The sequence below is a fragment of the Barbatula barbatula genome (assembly GCF_947034865.1).
Source record: "Barbatula barbatula genome assembly, chromosome: 6".
Taxonomy (NCBI): Eukaryota; Metazoa; Chordata; class Actinopteri; order Cypriniformes; family Nemacheilidae; genus Barbatula; species Barbatula barbatula.
In genome coordinates, this window is record NC_136765.1 from 20,397,776 (window position 1) to 20,413,698 (window position 15,923).

Below are 15,923 nucleotides of genomic sequence, written 5' to 3' on the forward strand. Positions count from 1 at the left end.
GCTTTACATACAATTTATTTTACATATTTTGAAATCTAATCATGTCAATTTGTCAATTCCCACAAAAAAAATTGTAAGCGTACAAATGCAAAAGATTTGAACACAGATTTCTTATTTACTTGCTCAGTAATTGACATTTAATTAGATTTTTAACATGAAAAGAAATGGAGAGCTTTCAATTCGAGTCGTCTTTTACTTGTTCTCTGACCTCGGTGGGATGCAAACCATGTAATTATTATAATGTCTGCGACAGACAATAACAAATTTATTTGGTTTGGTTGAACACAGGGTATAAATATAAATGATGCAGTCAGAAGACCACACCCTCTGTAACTGCTATTTATCTCCCTGTGATATAACACCCGCCAGGCCTTGCAGGAAGACACAGGCGTTTAAGAATGAAAACAGTTATTAGTCCTGCTCTCTTAACCTGTTCTGTCAGCTTCACGCAGTGCCACAGGCTGCGATTACAGCAAGGAAACCTCGACGGAAACAAAGGAAAAACAGGTTTGTGGTTGGTTGTTGTGCATCGGCTTCTTTAAAGCTTCCAGCTCCCATTTTCTGTGGTTTACCTGAACACCGTTCATCTGCGTCAATGCTGACATCACCTTGAGGAACGGGTCAAAGGTGATCTAAGTTCAGAAAAACTGCTCTCAGCAAAGCGCCATCTGTTGGTCATAGGCAGGTAAGCACACAGACACTTATACTTGAAGCATTTATTTAAAATCTTTTAAAATAGTGTTCATTAATGTACAGAAATATACACTTATTCAATCTCGCCTGCCTACACCGCTATAAAAACATCCAGTATCAACAAAATCTGCAATCTCCCAAACCATTTTTGACAAATGATAACAAATGCACACTCACAAATATAGTCACGTTACGTATAAATTGCAGGTCTGAAATGGCAGTAAACATTAAAGTATGAGAAATTGTGAGAGACACAATAAGGAATGAATATCTGGTCCATTTTTACTATTCAAAAATCGTATGTACTGATGATCAAAGTAGATTAAAGGGACCTGTAGTGTGTGAGTGTTTGAATCTGCGCTTGGCACAATAATAGAACACAAGTCACTGTGGTCACGGATGTTCATAAACTGGCAAAAGAAATTGTTAAAGTCCAAGGTTCAATCACTATCTGCCTCGTTGTTGTCAGATAAATGCTTTTCCTCTAAGAGGTGTACCTGATAAGACACAAATAAGGCAATCCAATTAGATCATTATATGGTAATACTTAGCAGTGTAAACCAATGCTGTGCATCACGGTTACCTGTGGCTCTAATATTCGCTGATAGGCGGGGCTGGAAAGTTCATCTAGTGTTTCCGCTGAAGGTTTATCGAGGGTTTCCGGCAGTAAGAGCCCGAGGCAGCCCGCTGATAAACCGCTCAAACAGAACACCATAAACGGCAAAGAGGCATGCAGTGATCTCTGGACAATAGAACCAAAAATCAATGCATAACCATTTAATATATAAAAGATGTTAACACAAAATCACAGATGAAAGGAAAATTAAGTTATTCAAGCAATTATGCATTAACGTATTCAATTGCAGGAAAGCATATACCTAAAGAATTAGAATCAGCAATTAAATAAACTATGTGTATAGTTGCTCACCATGCTCGGCACAAATGGAGCCAAAATCCCTCCTACTCTACAGGACATGGAACACACACCCAACCCTGCATTCCTAACACACACACACACACACAAATTAGATTCAATCCAATGTAGCACAATGAACACTAGAGGGCAGTGTTTGCTTTAGCATGGATCCAACTCTACAACAGTTTACACTATTTTAATACACATATCTACTATAAAAAAGCAAATAGATAAGAGCAGCACCACAAGGGCGTTACATTAAACATTTAGTGCTGTCCGTACCTGATCACGGTTGGGTAGAGCTCTGATGTGTAAACATAAACAATATTAAATGCTGCACTGACCATCAGTTTTCCCACTAGAGCCAGTGATGTGGCATTCAGAAAGGACCCTGAAAAAGCAAACGGTGTGTAAAAAGAAATTATATACAGTGTAAATGTTAACTTTAACCATTGCATTAAAAAGGAAAGTTTGCAAAGATTACAAAAGTCTGGAAACAACAAAAATTCTGAATAATTTTTGCTATTACTTTTAACTGGATTTTTGTCTAGATGTTACTCACAGCCAGTTCATCACCATAGCTATTAAACTTGTGACACTAAAGCAGAATTTTCCAGAATACGGTCTTGAAGTTTCATAACCTTAACCCCCCCAAGTTTCCTGAAATACATTCTTTGAAAAGCTTGGTTGTGCCGTATTTCCTTTTAAACGAATGAATAATGCTTTGATAATTTATTATCTAATACAATACTTTTTAGGGCGACTGTACAATGCAAATAAACTACTTTTGCACCCGCAAGGCTATGACTGGAGGCTTTAACCGTGCTTACACAAGTCTCAGCTTGTCACTGAAGTTGCTTACGTCTGTTTTGTTGCAACAGAACAACAACACACGTTTTAAAAGAAAATGTCGAGGCTTAATAAAAAGAAAAAAGTTGATAATGCCAATGTGGCGCACACATCCTGTTACACACCACTTCATTTTGTAGTGTTTATTTTTATGTTAAGCTATATGGCAGATAACCTGAACCAAACCGTAGAATTGAATTGTCATAAATGTTATTTTATTTATCTTAACAACTGATTACCTGAGACAGGTACAACCATCGTGAGCAGACAAGACACACCAGAAAAGGCAAGAAAGACAGCCAATGACTTCCGCCTCCCTGCCCTGAAATAAAACCACACACACACACACCTACTAAATGAAGGTATGGATTACATCATAGATGCATATCAATAAACATGAGCGTGAGAGAGCTGAACATTGCAGAAGTTAAATGGTGTGAGAGTATTTACCACGGTTTGTTAATGAAGTACATGCAGAGAGGGTAAGCAGGAAGTTCCACCAACCCATACATAGCAACACTAAGATAGCGATTTCCTTTATCTTCACTGGCATTGAGGGTCAACCCGTAATACACAAGGCTACAGACATACCTGCAATATACACACATGCACAGTAAAATACAAAGTTATTACATACCTTCGAAGACAAATAACGACCAGCTTTTGACAATAAAAATGGTTAAACTTTATTTTAGAGTATGTGCACTTGCACCCAACAATAATGGTGACCATCGGCTTAATATGGGATAGGGTTACTTAAAGGGTTGTAGAAATAATACGGGTACATGTACATAGTACATACATGTAGAAGAGGACTGTAAAATAAAGTGCTAACAAAATTCTTCAAATTTATGGTTAGGGGTATCAACAGACCAAACAGAAAATAATGAGAAAGCATAGTGTGTAATGCTAAACAATGATATTGCTGCAGTGCTCACCAAACATACATGAGCACCACAGTTCTCCAGCGTAGTACGGGATGTGTGACCAGCTGGAAAACCCCAGGACTGGATCCACCAGGACCGCTAGCGCTGACGGTCCGGCGGAGTTTAATTGGAATTCTGCCTTTGCCGTTCCTCACAGCGAAATACTGCAGAATGTCCTCAGCCTGCTTCGTATGACCCTGAGAATACAGCCAGCGTGGAGATTCTGGCAGAGTCCTGAAAATATGATAACTCACCAATTACAGAATGATCTGAAAATTATCGGTGTAGACACGCTCTCATATTTCAATATTAAAGGGGGTTATGATTTTTTTAAGCTTTCAAGGGTAGCAATTGTTTAAGTACTTCTAAATAATTCTGCCATCATTTACTTACTCTGGAGATGTTCCAAATATGTATAAACTTATTTGTTCTGAAGAACACAAATCGTAGGAAAGCAAACAGTTCCAGGGCACTTTTGACTACCCTCGTAATATTTCCTACTATGGTTGTCAATGGTGGCCAAGTTTGGTTAGAAGCATTCTTCAAATTATATATTTCTTTGTGTTTATAACACAAACAAAGAAATGTATAACTCGAGGGTGACTTACTTGAATTTCTGTCTAGGTTACACCCTCACTAAGGCTATAATGGTTCTCAAAACATCACCAAAAGGAGCTTTACGTAGCACACTTTCACTATAAACAAATCCTTGATTGTCATGCTGCCAGGACAGCAGCGATCAAACAGTACACTCACACGCAAAGCAGGAAGAGCAAAAGTCCAGGACAGTTGGCGGCAGTTGCCAAGCTCCTCCAAGGCCGGATACAATAACCTAAAGCTGCGAACAGGGAGATGCCCACTGCGAAGGTCATGTTAGTCAGGGTTCCTGGAATACACAAAAAAACCAAATCAGTGTTACATACCTATTCATGTAGAATATTGATTCGGACTAAAAGTCTGTGAACCTGTCATTGCCCAGTACGACTTTCCCACATATTCCTGAGTGAGGACGAAGCAGACCAAAGCCATGCCTCCATTCATCAACCCTACCAACAGGCGGGACAAGGCGAAGACTTCATAACTGGGGGCTAATGCAGTGCCATACCCAAACAAGACTTCAAAAAACAGACCTGAGAGAAACATGTAAACAAGTCACATAAATGTTCTCCATAGACTAACTGTGTATAAGGTTTAACGGATTCATGTTCACCCTACCGGTAAGAAAAACCGGCTTTCTTCCGATCTTATCAGAAAGGGGTCCAAACAGGACGTTTCCTATCAGGACACCTGCGAAGAAAAGGGACCCTGCCAGTCTCACCTTATAGGCTTGTTCATTGACCAGAAACCACTGCAAGGGTACAAAATAAAGGCAAAGATAAACACATTGGTCTTCTTTAAAAGCATACATGTATCTTGTAGAAAGAAAAGGAACATGGCTACCTCTGACACAATAGAGCTGACATCCTCAGTAAATGTCACTCCTTTAGTTGTATCCCCAGCTTCAGTAACAGGATGTATGTGATACTCGGGCGCAGCACCCACTAAAACTATCAGCATGGACTGGAATGCCATATAAATCTTTAAAAAGACAGATATGTTTATAAGTTGCTCAGAATCGAATTATCTCATGTTCAGCTTAAAGTGATGGTTTACACAAAAATGAAGATTCTGTCATGATTTATTCACCCTCTTGTCATTTCAAACCTGTGTGACTTTCTATCATCAGCAGAACGCAAACGAAGATATTTTGAAGAATGTTGCTAACTGGCCTCCATTCACTTGCATTGGTTTTGTGTCCATACAATAGAAGTGAATGGGGGACAGTGCTTTTTGGTCATTAACTTTATTCAAAATATCTTCTTTACGTTCTGGGAAAGAAAGAAAGAAAGAAAGTCAAAGGTTTGAAATAACAAGAGGGTTAGTAAATAATGACAGAACATTTTTGGGCGAACTATCACGTTAACATGTTACTTCAAACTCATCTAAACATATAAAACTATCAAGTTGCATTCTGGACAGGAAATGTTCTTAAAATCAAATACCAAGAATGAAAAGAATGCTGTGCTCTATAAAGATGACACGTGGTCGTTTCTGGTGCCTATGTGTAAAGTAAATATTTACTGTACGTAGTCAAATCAAGCCAAATCCATATGGATAGATAAGGTGCTACTTTGAATCCTGATAACAGAGATTTCACGAACACACGTTTTGCGTACACGTTTGGCTTTTCTGTACCATTTGCGCAAGAAAAGCGAAGATATTTACCAACACGTGCACGTGACAGTTTTGTGTATCTGCCTGCATCATCACTTACCTGTAGAAAAATCAGGACGGTCACCATCCGCTTCTGATGTCTGCCGAATTCCCCAACCGTCTGAAAAGCTTCTTCTAAATCCATTCCAGGGTAAAATCATCGCATCGCATCATATACAGTACGAATCTAACATTTTTAATCCTTTTAATTGAGACTTCAGCTTCAGATGTTTGGCTTCAGTCCGCTTCCCCTATGCATACGAAGAACGAAGGAAGATTTAAACACGTGTCACAGTGCGCCGTTCTGATTGGACCACAGAAATGTGAGGCGGGGATTTAAGAGTAACGCGAGAGCGCTTCAAAAGCAGACCACTACCGCGTGTGCTGGAATTGCTCTCGCGGTACTTTGACGTCAGTTAAAACGAAGACGCTTTTAAATTGTAGCACTTTCGATGGACAATGAATTAATGTGGTTGTTATACATGATTATAACCTAAATGTTAAAGGGAAAGTTCACCCAAAAATGAAAATTCTGTCACTTCCGGGACTTCATTGTAGGATGGTTAAAAATGGTAACGTTAGTCAAAGGTGCCTCAGAATGGTTTGCTTTCCTAAATTCACAAAATGTCACAAAACATCTCATTTTGTGTTCAATAGAAAAAAATTATACTTCTACTATGGTAGTGATGTCCCAGAACTGAAAATAGCAAAATTTCTTCCAAATGTCTTTGCGTTCAACAGAACAAGGAAATGTATACAAGTTTGAAACAACTTGGGGAGCAAACAGATGACAATTTTCATTTTTGGGTGAACTAAATGTAAAATAATGAACTATAGTGGGAATAATTATACATTTATTTTGAAATAATATGTAAACCTGCTTGACTTTGTTCTTAAGTCGAACTATTGGTTGTTATAACCGATATTCTTATATCGTTTCAACACCCTGTAGTAAGAATACTTTCAAATCAATTGACCCCATAACCACTAGACCGAAATAAGGTAACCCCAAAATTCGCTTGATGCCTATTTTAGCAAGTGCAATGACTTAATAAAGCGGCCTTTGCAAGATTGAAATCTTTATTAAATTAACCATTTGAATGTCTTTTACCTCAACAAGCTGTTCAATTTACAAGAATTGTAGACTAAAATATAACATGGCTGCACACATAAGCACCAATATTACACAATCGCAGAGTGAATATAATAGATAACATTAAGAACTTTATACATCAAGACTTTGAAAAATTAACCATACTTTTAAAATACTTTATTATAGGTGGAGTGGGTTTTTCTTTTAGTAATTAAACCATAACAGATACAATGCGCAAAGAACACAAAAATCTAAACTCTAGTAATAAGCAAAGTAACCCAATCACCCGGAACATAACATTAGTTATTTATTATTTAAAAACTGTGACAATGAGGTAACCAAACAGACATATAAAAGGTAGACACTCACAATTCATGTTGAAAGAGACATTCAAGCTAAAACTAATGCTATTTGACATATAAAATTGAGGATAAAAACAAACAATGTGTGTTAATTCTGACACCTCAGTGGTAGTTTAGAACGGGGTGGCGAACACATGCTCTCATTCTCAACCTTTGAACGGTTTAGAGACTTATTGCCATTTTCCTTCTTGCCTTTCTTCTATTTGGGAAAGAGAAAATATTTAGTCAGGAATTTAACCAACAAATATTCAATATGCACTTCACACTAAAGTATAAACCATGTCATCTTATACGAGAGATGTTCAAACGTCTTACCTTGAAGAAGGGAACCCTTCCGTTTTCATAACACCTCAAGTTCTCATCAGAGTAAGACAGTTCTGTGGTGTTTCCATCGCTAAAAACACTGACTTCATCATCCAGAGAGTCCTACAGCAGATTCAAAAAGTTAGCCATAGGTCCAAATAAATACATTACAAAATACATCTCATAAGCTTCATGGTACCTGATCAAGAGGCCTTTCCTCATCTTCTTCTATAACAGTCTCACACTGGTTCAGGGCGCTCTGAAGCTCTTCCTGCTGAGCTCGGAACTCCTCCTCCAGTTCCTCTCGGCTCCTAGGCTTGTTTAGAACACGCGGGTATGGATACTCCTTACGCTGAGGGGTTGTTCCTGCAATGACACAAACACTTTATTAATACTACTACTACCACCACTACCAGTTTACTCAGAAATGCTCATTTATTACAATACAAGTGCTCTCAGCTTTTCTCACCTGTTGGAAAATCTTGTCGGAGCTCAGAGCTGAGGAAGTTGTGTACGGTGTCCAGTGCCTGAGTGCTGATGGAGGAGAGGGTCTCTCTGTGCTCAAGCAATGTGGCCTCATCTTTGCCCGTCTGCAATTCCACACGACCCAGGATTCCTTCCACTTCCTGCTGCATTTGACTCAGACTAGCTTCACAGTCCTGAATAGCATTCTCCCCGGTTTCTTCTACGGACTGTGCACACATAAAATAAGTATTTTCTTAGATTTCACAAAGGTGGTAAAAACACACTAGACTAAACTAATACATAAATATATTCATAAAAATTGCCAGCAAACAGGAAAATCAAACCTTCATTAGATCTTGCACAGCCGTGTCTGTCTCTCTGACAAGATTCAGCTGTTCCTGAGTTTTATTCTCAGTCAGGTCTCTTGCGTCGTGACACCACTTGAGTCCCGACTCAGTCAGAGAGTCCAATGACATCTTCAGGTGTCCGCAATAACCGACACACTCTTCCAATGCCCGCTCTCCCTCTTCTGTGGCTGCATTCATCTCTGACATCACTCCATCCACGGAAGAACCCAGCCGAGCACAAACAGACACGGTGTCCTCCTCTGCTGCCATGCACTTACTGTTATAAAAACGAGATTTGTTAACACTGTGTTGCAGGAAATCTTGAGAACTGAAGGTACACGTGGATCTCCTCTCACCTCTGTACGGAGCTCTGCAGAGTTTCTAGTGGCATGATCTGGGCAGCAGTTGCCTGTTCGAGACCCTCCAAGTCTGTCTGAGTTTCCAAAGCCAAGAGATTCATTTGGTCCTGCAAACACTGAACCAGCTGGGACACACGCTGTAGAGAGAAATACAGTTATTACAGCGCCATCTAATAACCAAGTCATGATAGAGCTGGTTGGCGTGCAAATGCTTTAGTCCACCACCATCTTTTTAGTGGCTTAGTTTGGACAACAAACTCCTTAACAATGAAGTATTCTCAGCGTTTCAAGTTTACAGAAACAGCCCAAATTAATTGCAGTTTATCGATTACATTTAGAGCCCACAAAGTTGGTAAACATCGGAGTCAATCAACTTGACGGAAATGTGTATGCTGTAATGTCAAGCATGATTGCTTTGTTATCCGTTCCAGCACAACGGTTTCCAAGAATGTGTCATGGCAAGTAGACCTACCGCCTGGTGGTTGTTTCCAGCTTGGCTAATCTGCTGTTTGAGCTTGTCGTTTTCAGTACGCAGAGCGCTGAAGCCCTGCACGGCACTCTCTCTCATACTGGCCAAAGATTCAACGGAGGAGTTGAAAAACGACATCATTTCGGTCTTCAGACCTTGCATCTGTGAAAGGATTTTATGTCTTAAGTCTTAATGATTATCTTGTAGGGAATTAACAATATTATCGATATCTTCTGGGCGTAACAGAGAATGTTAGAAAAAATTAAAGATTGTACCTTTGGCAAGGTCCATCTGGTGCAATTATTTTATAAAAGGGATTTTACCCATCTCATTCTATAATTCATACCTCTAAGCATCATTTATGATTATAGGACCAAGAGGATGCTTATGGGACGTTTCAAAGTCATCATTTGCCATTTTAAATATTGCAATAAACAACGTACTGCAGGCTTTAAACCTTGGTATAATCGCACCGTGAGATTTTGATAGTTACATCCCTATTAGATTGCGATTACAATCAAACAAAAACATTGGCAAATAATGTCAATTGGTTCTTCTTACACATACCTGTTCAGTAAGCGTGTGGTAGCTGTGAAGGGTTTGCATCAAACTGTCATTCATAGCCATGATCGATCTGATGCCTGGCACTGCTTGGGCAACCAGAACCTCTTCTAGATGTTGTTTGTGTTCATCCTAATAAGATATTAAAAGGCACGTCTAAATAAAAGCAACGGCTTTTTAGATGAATGAAACCAAAATTAAAATCCATCCAATTCTTTTTTACTTTTGTGCTTGTTTGCAAAACAGCTGAATGACATTGAAGAAAATGTGATAAGCATTAAGTGTCTAAATGCTGTACTATAACAACTTAACTTTTAAACTATTCAAATAATATTAAAAACGCACAATACTATAACCAAAATATTTTCTGGGAAAGACAAGCTTCACTGTCTGTCTAACCAGTCTCTCTGCTACATGAAATGCTTCAAAAAGTTACGTAAAGTCATTCAGTTATGGCAAACCATTACGGCATGCACATTTTCTCTAGCTCTGAAAACCATTAGTGGCAAATAAGAATGTAATCAATTTTAAAGAAATATTACGCAATATGATATTTTTATGTAAAATGTCAAAGTCCGCACCAGTATTTCCAGCATACTGTTTTGAGCCTCCTGTGAAAGTTTCTCCTGTTGTAGCACTCGTTCCATACACCGCTCCACACCTTTACCAACAGAACTTTTGATAGTGCTGTACGATTCACACACAGCACCTAAAGTCTCCTTAAATGTCCTGCTGTTCACTGTCAGCAGCTCACCTAAAAAACAAAACAAAAATCAACTAGGGAAAGTGGAAACAAAAAGGCTGCAGACTACTTCAGTTATGTAATTATACTAGCTTTTTTCTAGTTTTTACTTAAGCTAAATGGATATTTCATAGTAAAAACAAAATTGACCCATGTTTTATTCACCCTCACGGAATATGATTTTCTTCTTGAAGAATAATGCAGTCCTAGTAATAATACCACGTATCCTTTTACTTCCAAGCGATAGAATGGGAGTGAATGGTTGTTTACTTTTTGAAGCTCCAAAAAGTGCAAACAAAGGTCTTCTGAAGCAAATCCATGCGTTTAATTAAGAGGAATATCCATACTGACAGTGCGATTAACGTTGATGTCTAGCTTCTGTGATCCTTATGCTGTGTGAACCACAAGCTTCTTTTTCCGGCAAACGACGGTCGACGAAAGGGCCCCCCCAGAGACGACATCCTATTGCAACTAAACGAAAATTGCCTCGTTCAGCACAACACGCCAGCGTCATTTACCGGAAAAAAAATCTAGGTTCACGCACAAACGGGGGGGGGGGGGGGGGAGATGGGTTGGGAACACAACGTATCAAATTTGCTTCAGAACTCCTTTGTTAAGACCACGATCCGTGTCGAGCAGTTCTTTGATCGATGGATGCACTTTTTGGAGATTCAAAAAGTCGACGCCCTCTGCTTGTACCCTTCTGAAGTTTCTGATAATATGACATTTACCAGAAACTAGAGCGTTCGCGCTTTAATCCTTGACAAACAGGACTGCGGTTTCGGTAGTAACCTGGCAACATAAAAAAAACTATGCGGCCAATCACACAGAAAATGTGCCTTTTCGGTTCAAAAGCGCGAGGTGTTGCACGCTGCTCTTTTGGTTGCCTCTTTGAAAAGATCATTGTTTTTCGACCGAAAAGGCACGTTCTGAGAGTTTGCCTGCATATGCAGTCAGGAGTAAAACATGGGGAAATAAGTGTTCTTCCTCACCCACTGAAGATCGGTAATAGTCAATGATAGCCGAGTGTTTGTGGCCCTGCTCTTGTAGTGTTGTCTGCATGCCGTTATAGCAGTTCTCCATGGACTGGGCAAAGCTCTGTTGGACTTCAGTGTTATGAAGTTCCACATCTTTCTTTCGCTGTAACTTAGCATGAAGACCACTAACATCCTGTGTGCTGGCCTCAGCCGTAATCAACAGCTGTATGAGAGAAAGCAGGTTAGGATGGTGTGCAGATGTGTTTCTCTTGCACACACAACACAGTAACTTGCACAAAGCTTCTTAATACTTTATCATCTCACTGACCTGGTCAGCAGTGCTGTATAGCTGGCCCTCATTGTTCTTGAGCTGTATAGCAATGAATTCCTCCTGAGTCAGGCGATGCCTGGTCTCAGTTAGGTCCTTGTGGGCCTCCTCCAGTATTTGGTTCTTACTCTGCAGGTCCTCAGTGCACTGTTCCAATTTCTGCTTACTGTCTGTGAACAACTCCATAATCTGCCAACGCAAACAAAATGATCAGCACTTCACAACACTTAGTGACATTCCAAACTAAAAACATTTTTTAAGCCAGAGTACATATACACACAAAAGCAGAAATATTTCTTAAAAAATTGCCTTCTTGAGCTCCTCCTCCATTGCCACAATTCGCTCCGTGTACTCGGTCATCTGTTCCTCCTGAGACATCAGTTTACTATTCATACTCCTGCAAACAGACAGTGTTATCAAAAGAACATCAAATATTTAGGCTGTTCTATTTGAATTTATTTCCCATATTGACTTACTCATAGTTGTCAAGAGAGAGATACACTCCATGCTTATCACGGGTGGCAGCGAGATCTCTTTTCAAACGCTCAATCTCTTCTGTGTATTCCTGCAACATTAAGAATGTTTTCGTGTCAAATACCAAAATAAGAAACAGGACACCATAAAAATGTGTTAAACACTATTGTTAACTAAACTTACCTTGATCAGCGTTCTCTTGGTCAGTTTCTGGTTGACCTCTGGCTTGTTCATGATACTCTTGGCCCTATTAGCATAGTCCAATGTGCTCAGAGTTTCCTAGAATGAAAAAATTAAAATCAACATCCTTTACAGGAAAATAGGTAGAAGAAAGAGAGAGTCCAGCAGTGGAACGCACCTCAAGATTGATGGAGGCCGGAGACACTGTGGCAATAATCGAGGTTTTAGTGCGACCTCCAAGGGAATCTTGCAGTATACGGGTGAGTTTGGACTCTCTGTAGGGCACGTGAGGCCCTCTTTCCACCAAAGCCTTGATGACCCGACCAAGAGTCAGCAGAGACTGGTTGATGTTGCCAGCTTCGCGCGCCCTCTTATCCACAGCACCAGATCGTCCAATGTTCTCGCTACCTGCAAGATCCACCTGAATAGAGATGGAACCATGGTGGTTTGATCAAGATGTAAACAAAAATATTACTTGTATCCCATAGTCTGAAGCGTTAAGACCCACCAAGTTCAGTTTTCCAATTTTGACAAGCTCTTCTCCATCCAGTGTGATCTCCTTCATGTGAATGGTCACGGAGAACACAGAGTGGGATCGACTGGTAAAAACAAAGCAGAGTAAGGACGTTTAAATAACTCCATCATGCAAATACTTCCTGAGCTGTATTTCCTCTAGAAGATGAATGGAGTTGGTTTAATATGATTACCTGGAGTAAGCGTTCATAAGGGTGGAGGCCGTCTTCCTTTTGGCTGCTCCTCTCTCCAGGATCTGATACACCTCGTTCTTGTTGTGCACTGTGATCTCCTCGAGACCTTTAATGACCACACCCCTCTGAAACATACACACACTGTTATATTGACATTATCTTTAAACATTCCAGCAAATTATTTGAAAAACAAAGTGCACCTTGTTTCTGGGATCATCAAACAGTTGTAATCTCTCTGTGACATCAGGAGTAGGGCTGAGCAGGTCAAAGAGTTCCTCATTATAGATCTCCAGCAAAGACACTTTCACAGAGAACTCAGTGCCGTTACTGGACAATTTCTCAAAGATTTGATGAAGAGTTCTGGGAATGATCCCAGCCAAAGGGTCCTAAAGAGGAGAAATTTAAACGATCAGACGGACATCACAAGAAATCTTGAATGATACACACTATCATCTGGAAGGGTGTCAGATATGGCATTAAAACCTTGACCTCGAAACATACCTCTTCCCACGTAAATTCATCATTAGGTGACCTCTCGCCCTCCATAGTAAAGGTTTTTCCTGTCCCAGTTTGTCCATATCTTTAAACAAACAAAAAAGACACAGGTGTTAAAACACAGCACCTAAAACTATTAGCAGGTCTTAATAATTTCAAGTAATAACTAAAGATACTCACGCAAAGACCGTACAGTTATAACCCAGGATGACCTCATCTAAAATAGGGCAAACCACACTCTTGTACACATCGATCTGTTTAGCAGAAGGGCCAAAAACCTAAAACCAATTCAGAGAAGACCTTTAAAAACAGTATATAGCAATATTTCTCTCACTTCGGAGAAGATTTGGGTAAAAACTCACCATATCAAAGGTGTATGTTTTTCTGGCTGCTTTATCTGCAACACCTCCAGTACGGACCATCAACTCCTTTCGATTATGGTCACAATCAATAACTGTATGAGAGTTAGATTTACGCTCCAAAGTGTTGAATGGCCTGCAAATGACAAAAACATGGAAATATGTCAATGAGACAGCAGAAAAAAATGAGTTTATATAGAATAATGTCTATATAGTTCCCATTACAAAGAAGTAAACAAAAAACACAATGTTAAATGTAGAAGGAAGTCAATTAATAATGTATTAATAAAGTTCAGATCAAAAACAAACTTGAGTGAGCAGAATAACTTATATACGTGTGTGTTTTTCAAAAATATAGCATATACATTCACCTGCATCGTACAACCACTTGTATATTTCTGCCCTTTTCATCTTTTTTCACTGTTGATATCTGAGACGATGCCATGGTAAAAGACCGTCTTCTGTGCTCCAGATTTGAAACGCCCTTTAAAAGTAACCTTTAAAAACCATACAGATATTTAGCATCAGAAAACGAAGCCTTTAATCAGATTGAAAGAATAAAAACAGAACAAGGAATATAAATGGTCAAACGGTTATATGACAAATATCCGCACATTACTGGCACTGTCAATGCTAAACGGCGCCTAAAGTAAATAAACCACGAAAATAAACTTGTAAAGGTAGAACAGAAACGGCAAGCGCACGTACCGTTAGATTGATGTCCTTTTAAAGAAGACCAAATATACGCCAAAATCGTTTAAAATCCGTCCAGAAATGAGGTTTATTTCTATGCCGTCTATGTACTGTGGCTCTCGCTAAGGGTTTTCAAGCTCAGCAGTTACTTGACTTTGAATATTGCGCATCTCCAGCCTTTAGCCAATCAGAGTGCTGAATTTTCTCATCCGGCCTCTGATTGGTTTACGTTGCGGCGATCTAGCGCTGATGCATCACGGGAATGTGGAGTGTTTTGAACGGTGGCGAATGATGGACACAAAATGCTCAGGTTAATATATTGAAAACGTTTAAATTAAAACAATACATACGTTTCTTTTTGTTTTGAGTGGGTTTGGGGTTCAAACGTATGGTTTTGTAAATACATTTGTTAAAAAAAACATTAAAAAAATACTACGTTTTTAAATAAACTATAGTTCATTTAATGAAAACATGTTTGGGTAAAGTAAATGAAATGTCCTGTTTAATGTGTATTATATGTTTATTGCGTCACTCTGTGCACGACTTCCTTCTTTTCATGCACAGCAAATTTACAGTACTGGTTCTAATGGTTGTCCATTTTATCAAGTGATTGTAATTCTTCTTCCGTACAGCTCTTATTATATCCCTATTAAAGATTGCAACAAAACCACCACGAAATGCAATACATCGTATTGTCCTTCATATTATTCTTAAATGACTGTAGCTTCCAAAATCACCACTAGATGGTACTAAAAAGTAAACTATGGGGTGACACGTTATCCACTTCATGGCTCAAATGAACGCCTCCAAGTCTGGCAACTATAGGTTTGCGTGTGATGTTGAATGCGACAACATGGTTTTTAAAGAGGATTTGTGTTCACGTGAATGCATTATGCTAGACTAATTCAACTTTTTCAGTTCAATCCGTTTTTTGAAAAGTGCTTTTTCTTGTTACTGTCACTTGAAAATAGAAGCGTAGAAAACGAGAGCTTTAAGAAAAATGTATATCTTTTAAATACATATTTATAATTTCTTACAAAGTGTTTTTTCTTCTATTTTTTAAATGTAGTCTTTGCATTTTATATATTTGCATGCTTCGTATTTTCATCATTCACGTCGCATTTGTTGATTTATAGAGATCGACTGTAATCTTGTTTTGCTTTCTATTTAATTTATAAATATGGTTTGTATTAGTCTTTGTTCTATTTTAACTATCCGGCACACGGAGTATAGTGGGGGGCTTTGCACAGCCCCAGAAACCAACCACCAGTCTGCCTACAATGGTGTGATGTCTAGTTGTTTTTTGCTGAACGTTTGTTTAGTTGAATGTTTATATATTTGGTATTTAATAACAAATTATACAAAATGCAAA

General features: G+C 39.0%; 2 protein-coding genes across 5 annotated transcripts; both read right to left on the bottom strand.

The window, feature by feature from the left end:
- On the bottom strand, positions 1 to 5,949 carry slc22a15 (solute carrier family 22 member 15). Of its 4 annotated transcripts, none has more exons than XM_079457932.1 (12): positions 5,699 to 5,949; positions 4,825 to 4,962; positions 4,600 to 4,732; positions 4,350 to 4,514; positions 4,141 to 4,270; positions 3,397 to 3,618; positions 2,909 to 3,049; positions 2,698 to 2,780; positions 1,892 to 2,000; positions 1,622 to 1,694; positions 1,277 to 1,435; positions 1 to 1,190 (listed from the first exon to the last, which is right to left on the bottom strand). In XM_079457932.1, exons 1-12 carry the CDS (start codon positions 5,780 to 5,782, stop codon positions 1,134 to 1,136), a joined length of 1,494 nt encoding a protein of 497 aa, XP_079314058.1. In that variant the 5' UTR covers positions 5,783 to 5,949; the 3' UTR covers positions 1 to 1,133. The 4 variants fall into 4 exon arrangements, with proteins under 4 accessions (XP_079314058.1, XP_079314056.1, XP_079314059.1 ...); XM_079457930.1 differs by having other exon boundaries at positions 703 to 1,190; positions 2,698 to 2,807; XM_079457933.1 differs by having other exon boundaries at positions 703 to 1,190; positions 3,406 to 3,618; positions 5,699 to 5,938.
- A 293-nt stretch (positions 5,950 to 6,242) lies between these two features.
- On the bottom strand, positions 6,243 to 14,714 carry kif11 (kinesin family member 11). The gene is made up of 23 exons (XM_079457920.1): positions 14,567 to 14,714; positions 14,230 to 14,355; positions 13,862 to 13,994; positions 13,680 to 13,777; positions 13,506 to 13,584; positions 13,205 to 13,390; positions 13,005 to 13,129; positions 12,806 to 12,896; positions 12,476 to 12,718; positions 12,301 to 12,396; positions 12,120 to 12,208; positions 11,953 to 12,040; positions 11,644 to 11,832; positions 11,331 to 11,538; positions 10,178 to 10,350; positions 9,603 to 9,728; positions 9,039 to 9,197; positions 8,564 to 8,703; positions 8,205 to 8,484; positions 7,865 to 8,087; positions 7,595 to 7,761; positions 7,408 to 7,518; positions 6,243 to 7,291 (listed from the first exon to the last, which is right to left on the bottom strand). The coding sequence occupies exons 2-23, from the start codon at positions 14,301 to 14,303 to the stop codon at positions 7,181 to 7,183; spliced, it is 3,189 nt and encodes a 1,062-aa protein (XP_079314046.1). The 5' UTR covers positions 14,304 to 14,355; positions 14,567 to 14,714; the 3' UTR covers positions 6,243 to 7,180.
- Between the last annotated feature and the right edge of the window lie 1,209 nt (positions 14,715 to 15,923).

Coding starts and splice junctions, on each gene's coding strand:
- slc22a15 (XM_079457930.1), bottom strand. CDS start 5,782: ATGGATTTAGAAGAAGCTTTTCAGACGGTTGGGGAATTCGGCAGACAT. Junction 3,619..4,140: donor TTGCTCTTCCTGCTTTGCGT/GTGAGTGTACTG, acceptor TCATATTTTCAG/GACTCTGCCAGAATCTCCAC. Junction 1,436..1,621: donor CTCCATTTGTGCCGAGCATG/GTGAGCAACTAT, acceptor TCTATTGTCCAG/AGATCACTGCATGCCTCTTT.
- kif11 (XM_079457920.1), bottom strand. CDS start 14,303: ATGGCATCGTCTCAGATATCAACAGTGAAAAAAGATGAAAAGGGCAGA. Junction 7,519..7,594: donor AGGAAAGGCCTCTTGATCAG/GTACCATGAAGC, acceptor AATCTGCTGTAG/GACTCTCTGGATGATGAAGT. Junction 7,292..7,407: donor GAAGGGTTCCCTTCTTCAAG/GTAAGACGTTTG, acceptor TTTCCCAAATAG/AAGAAAGGCAAGAAGGAAAA.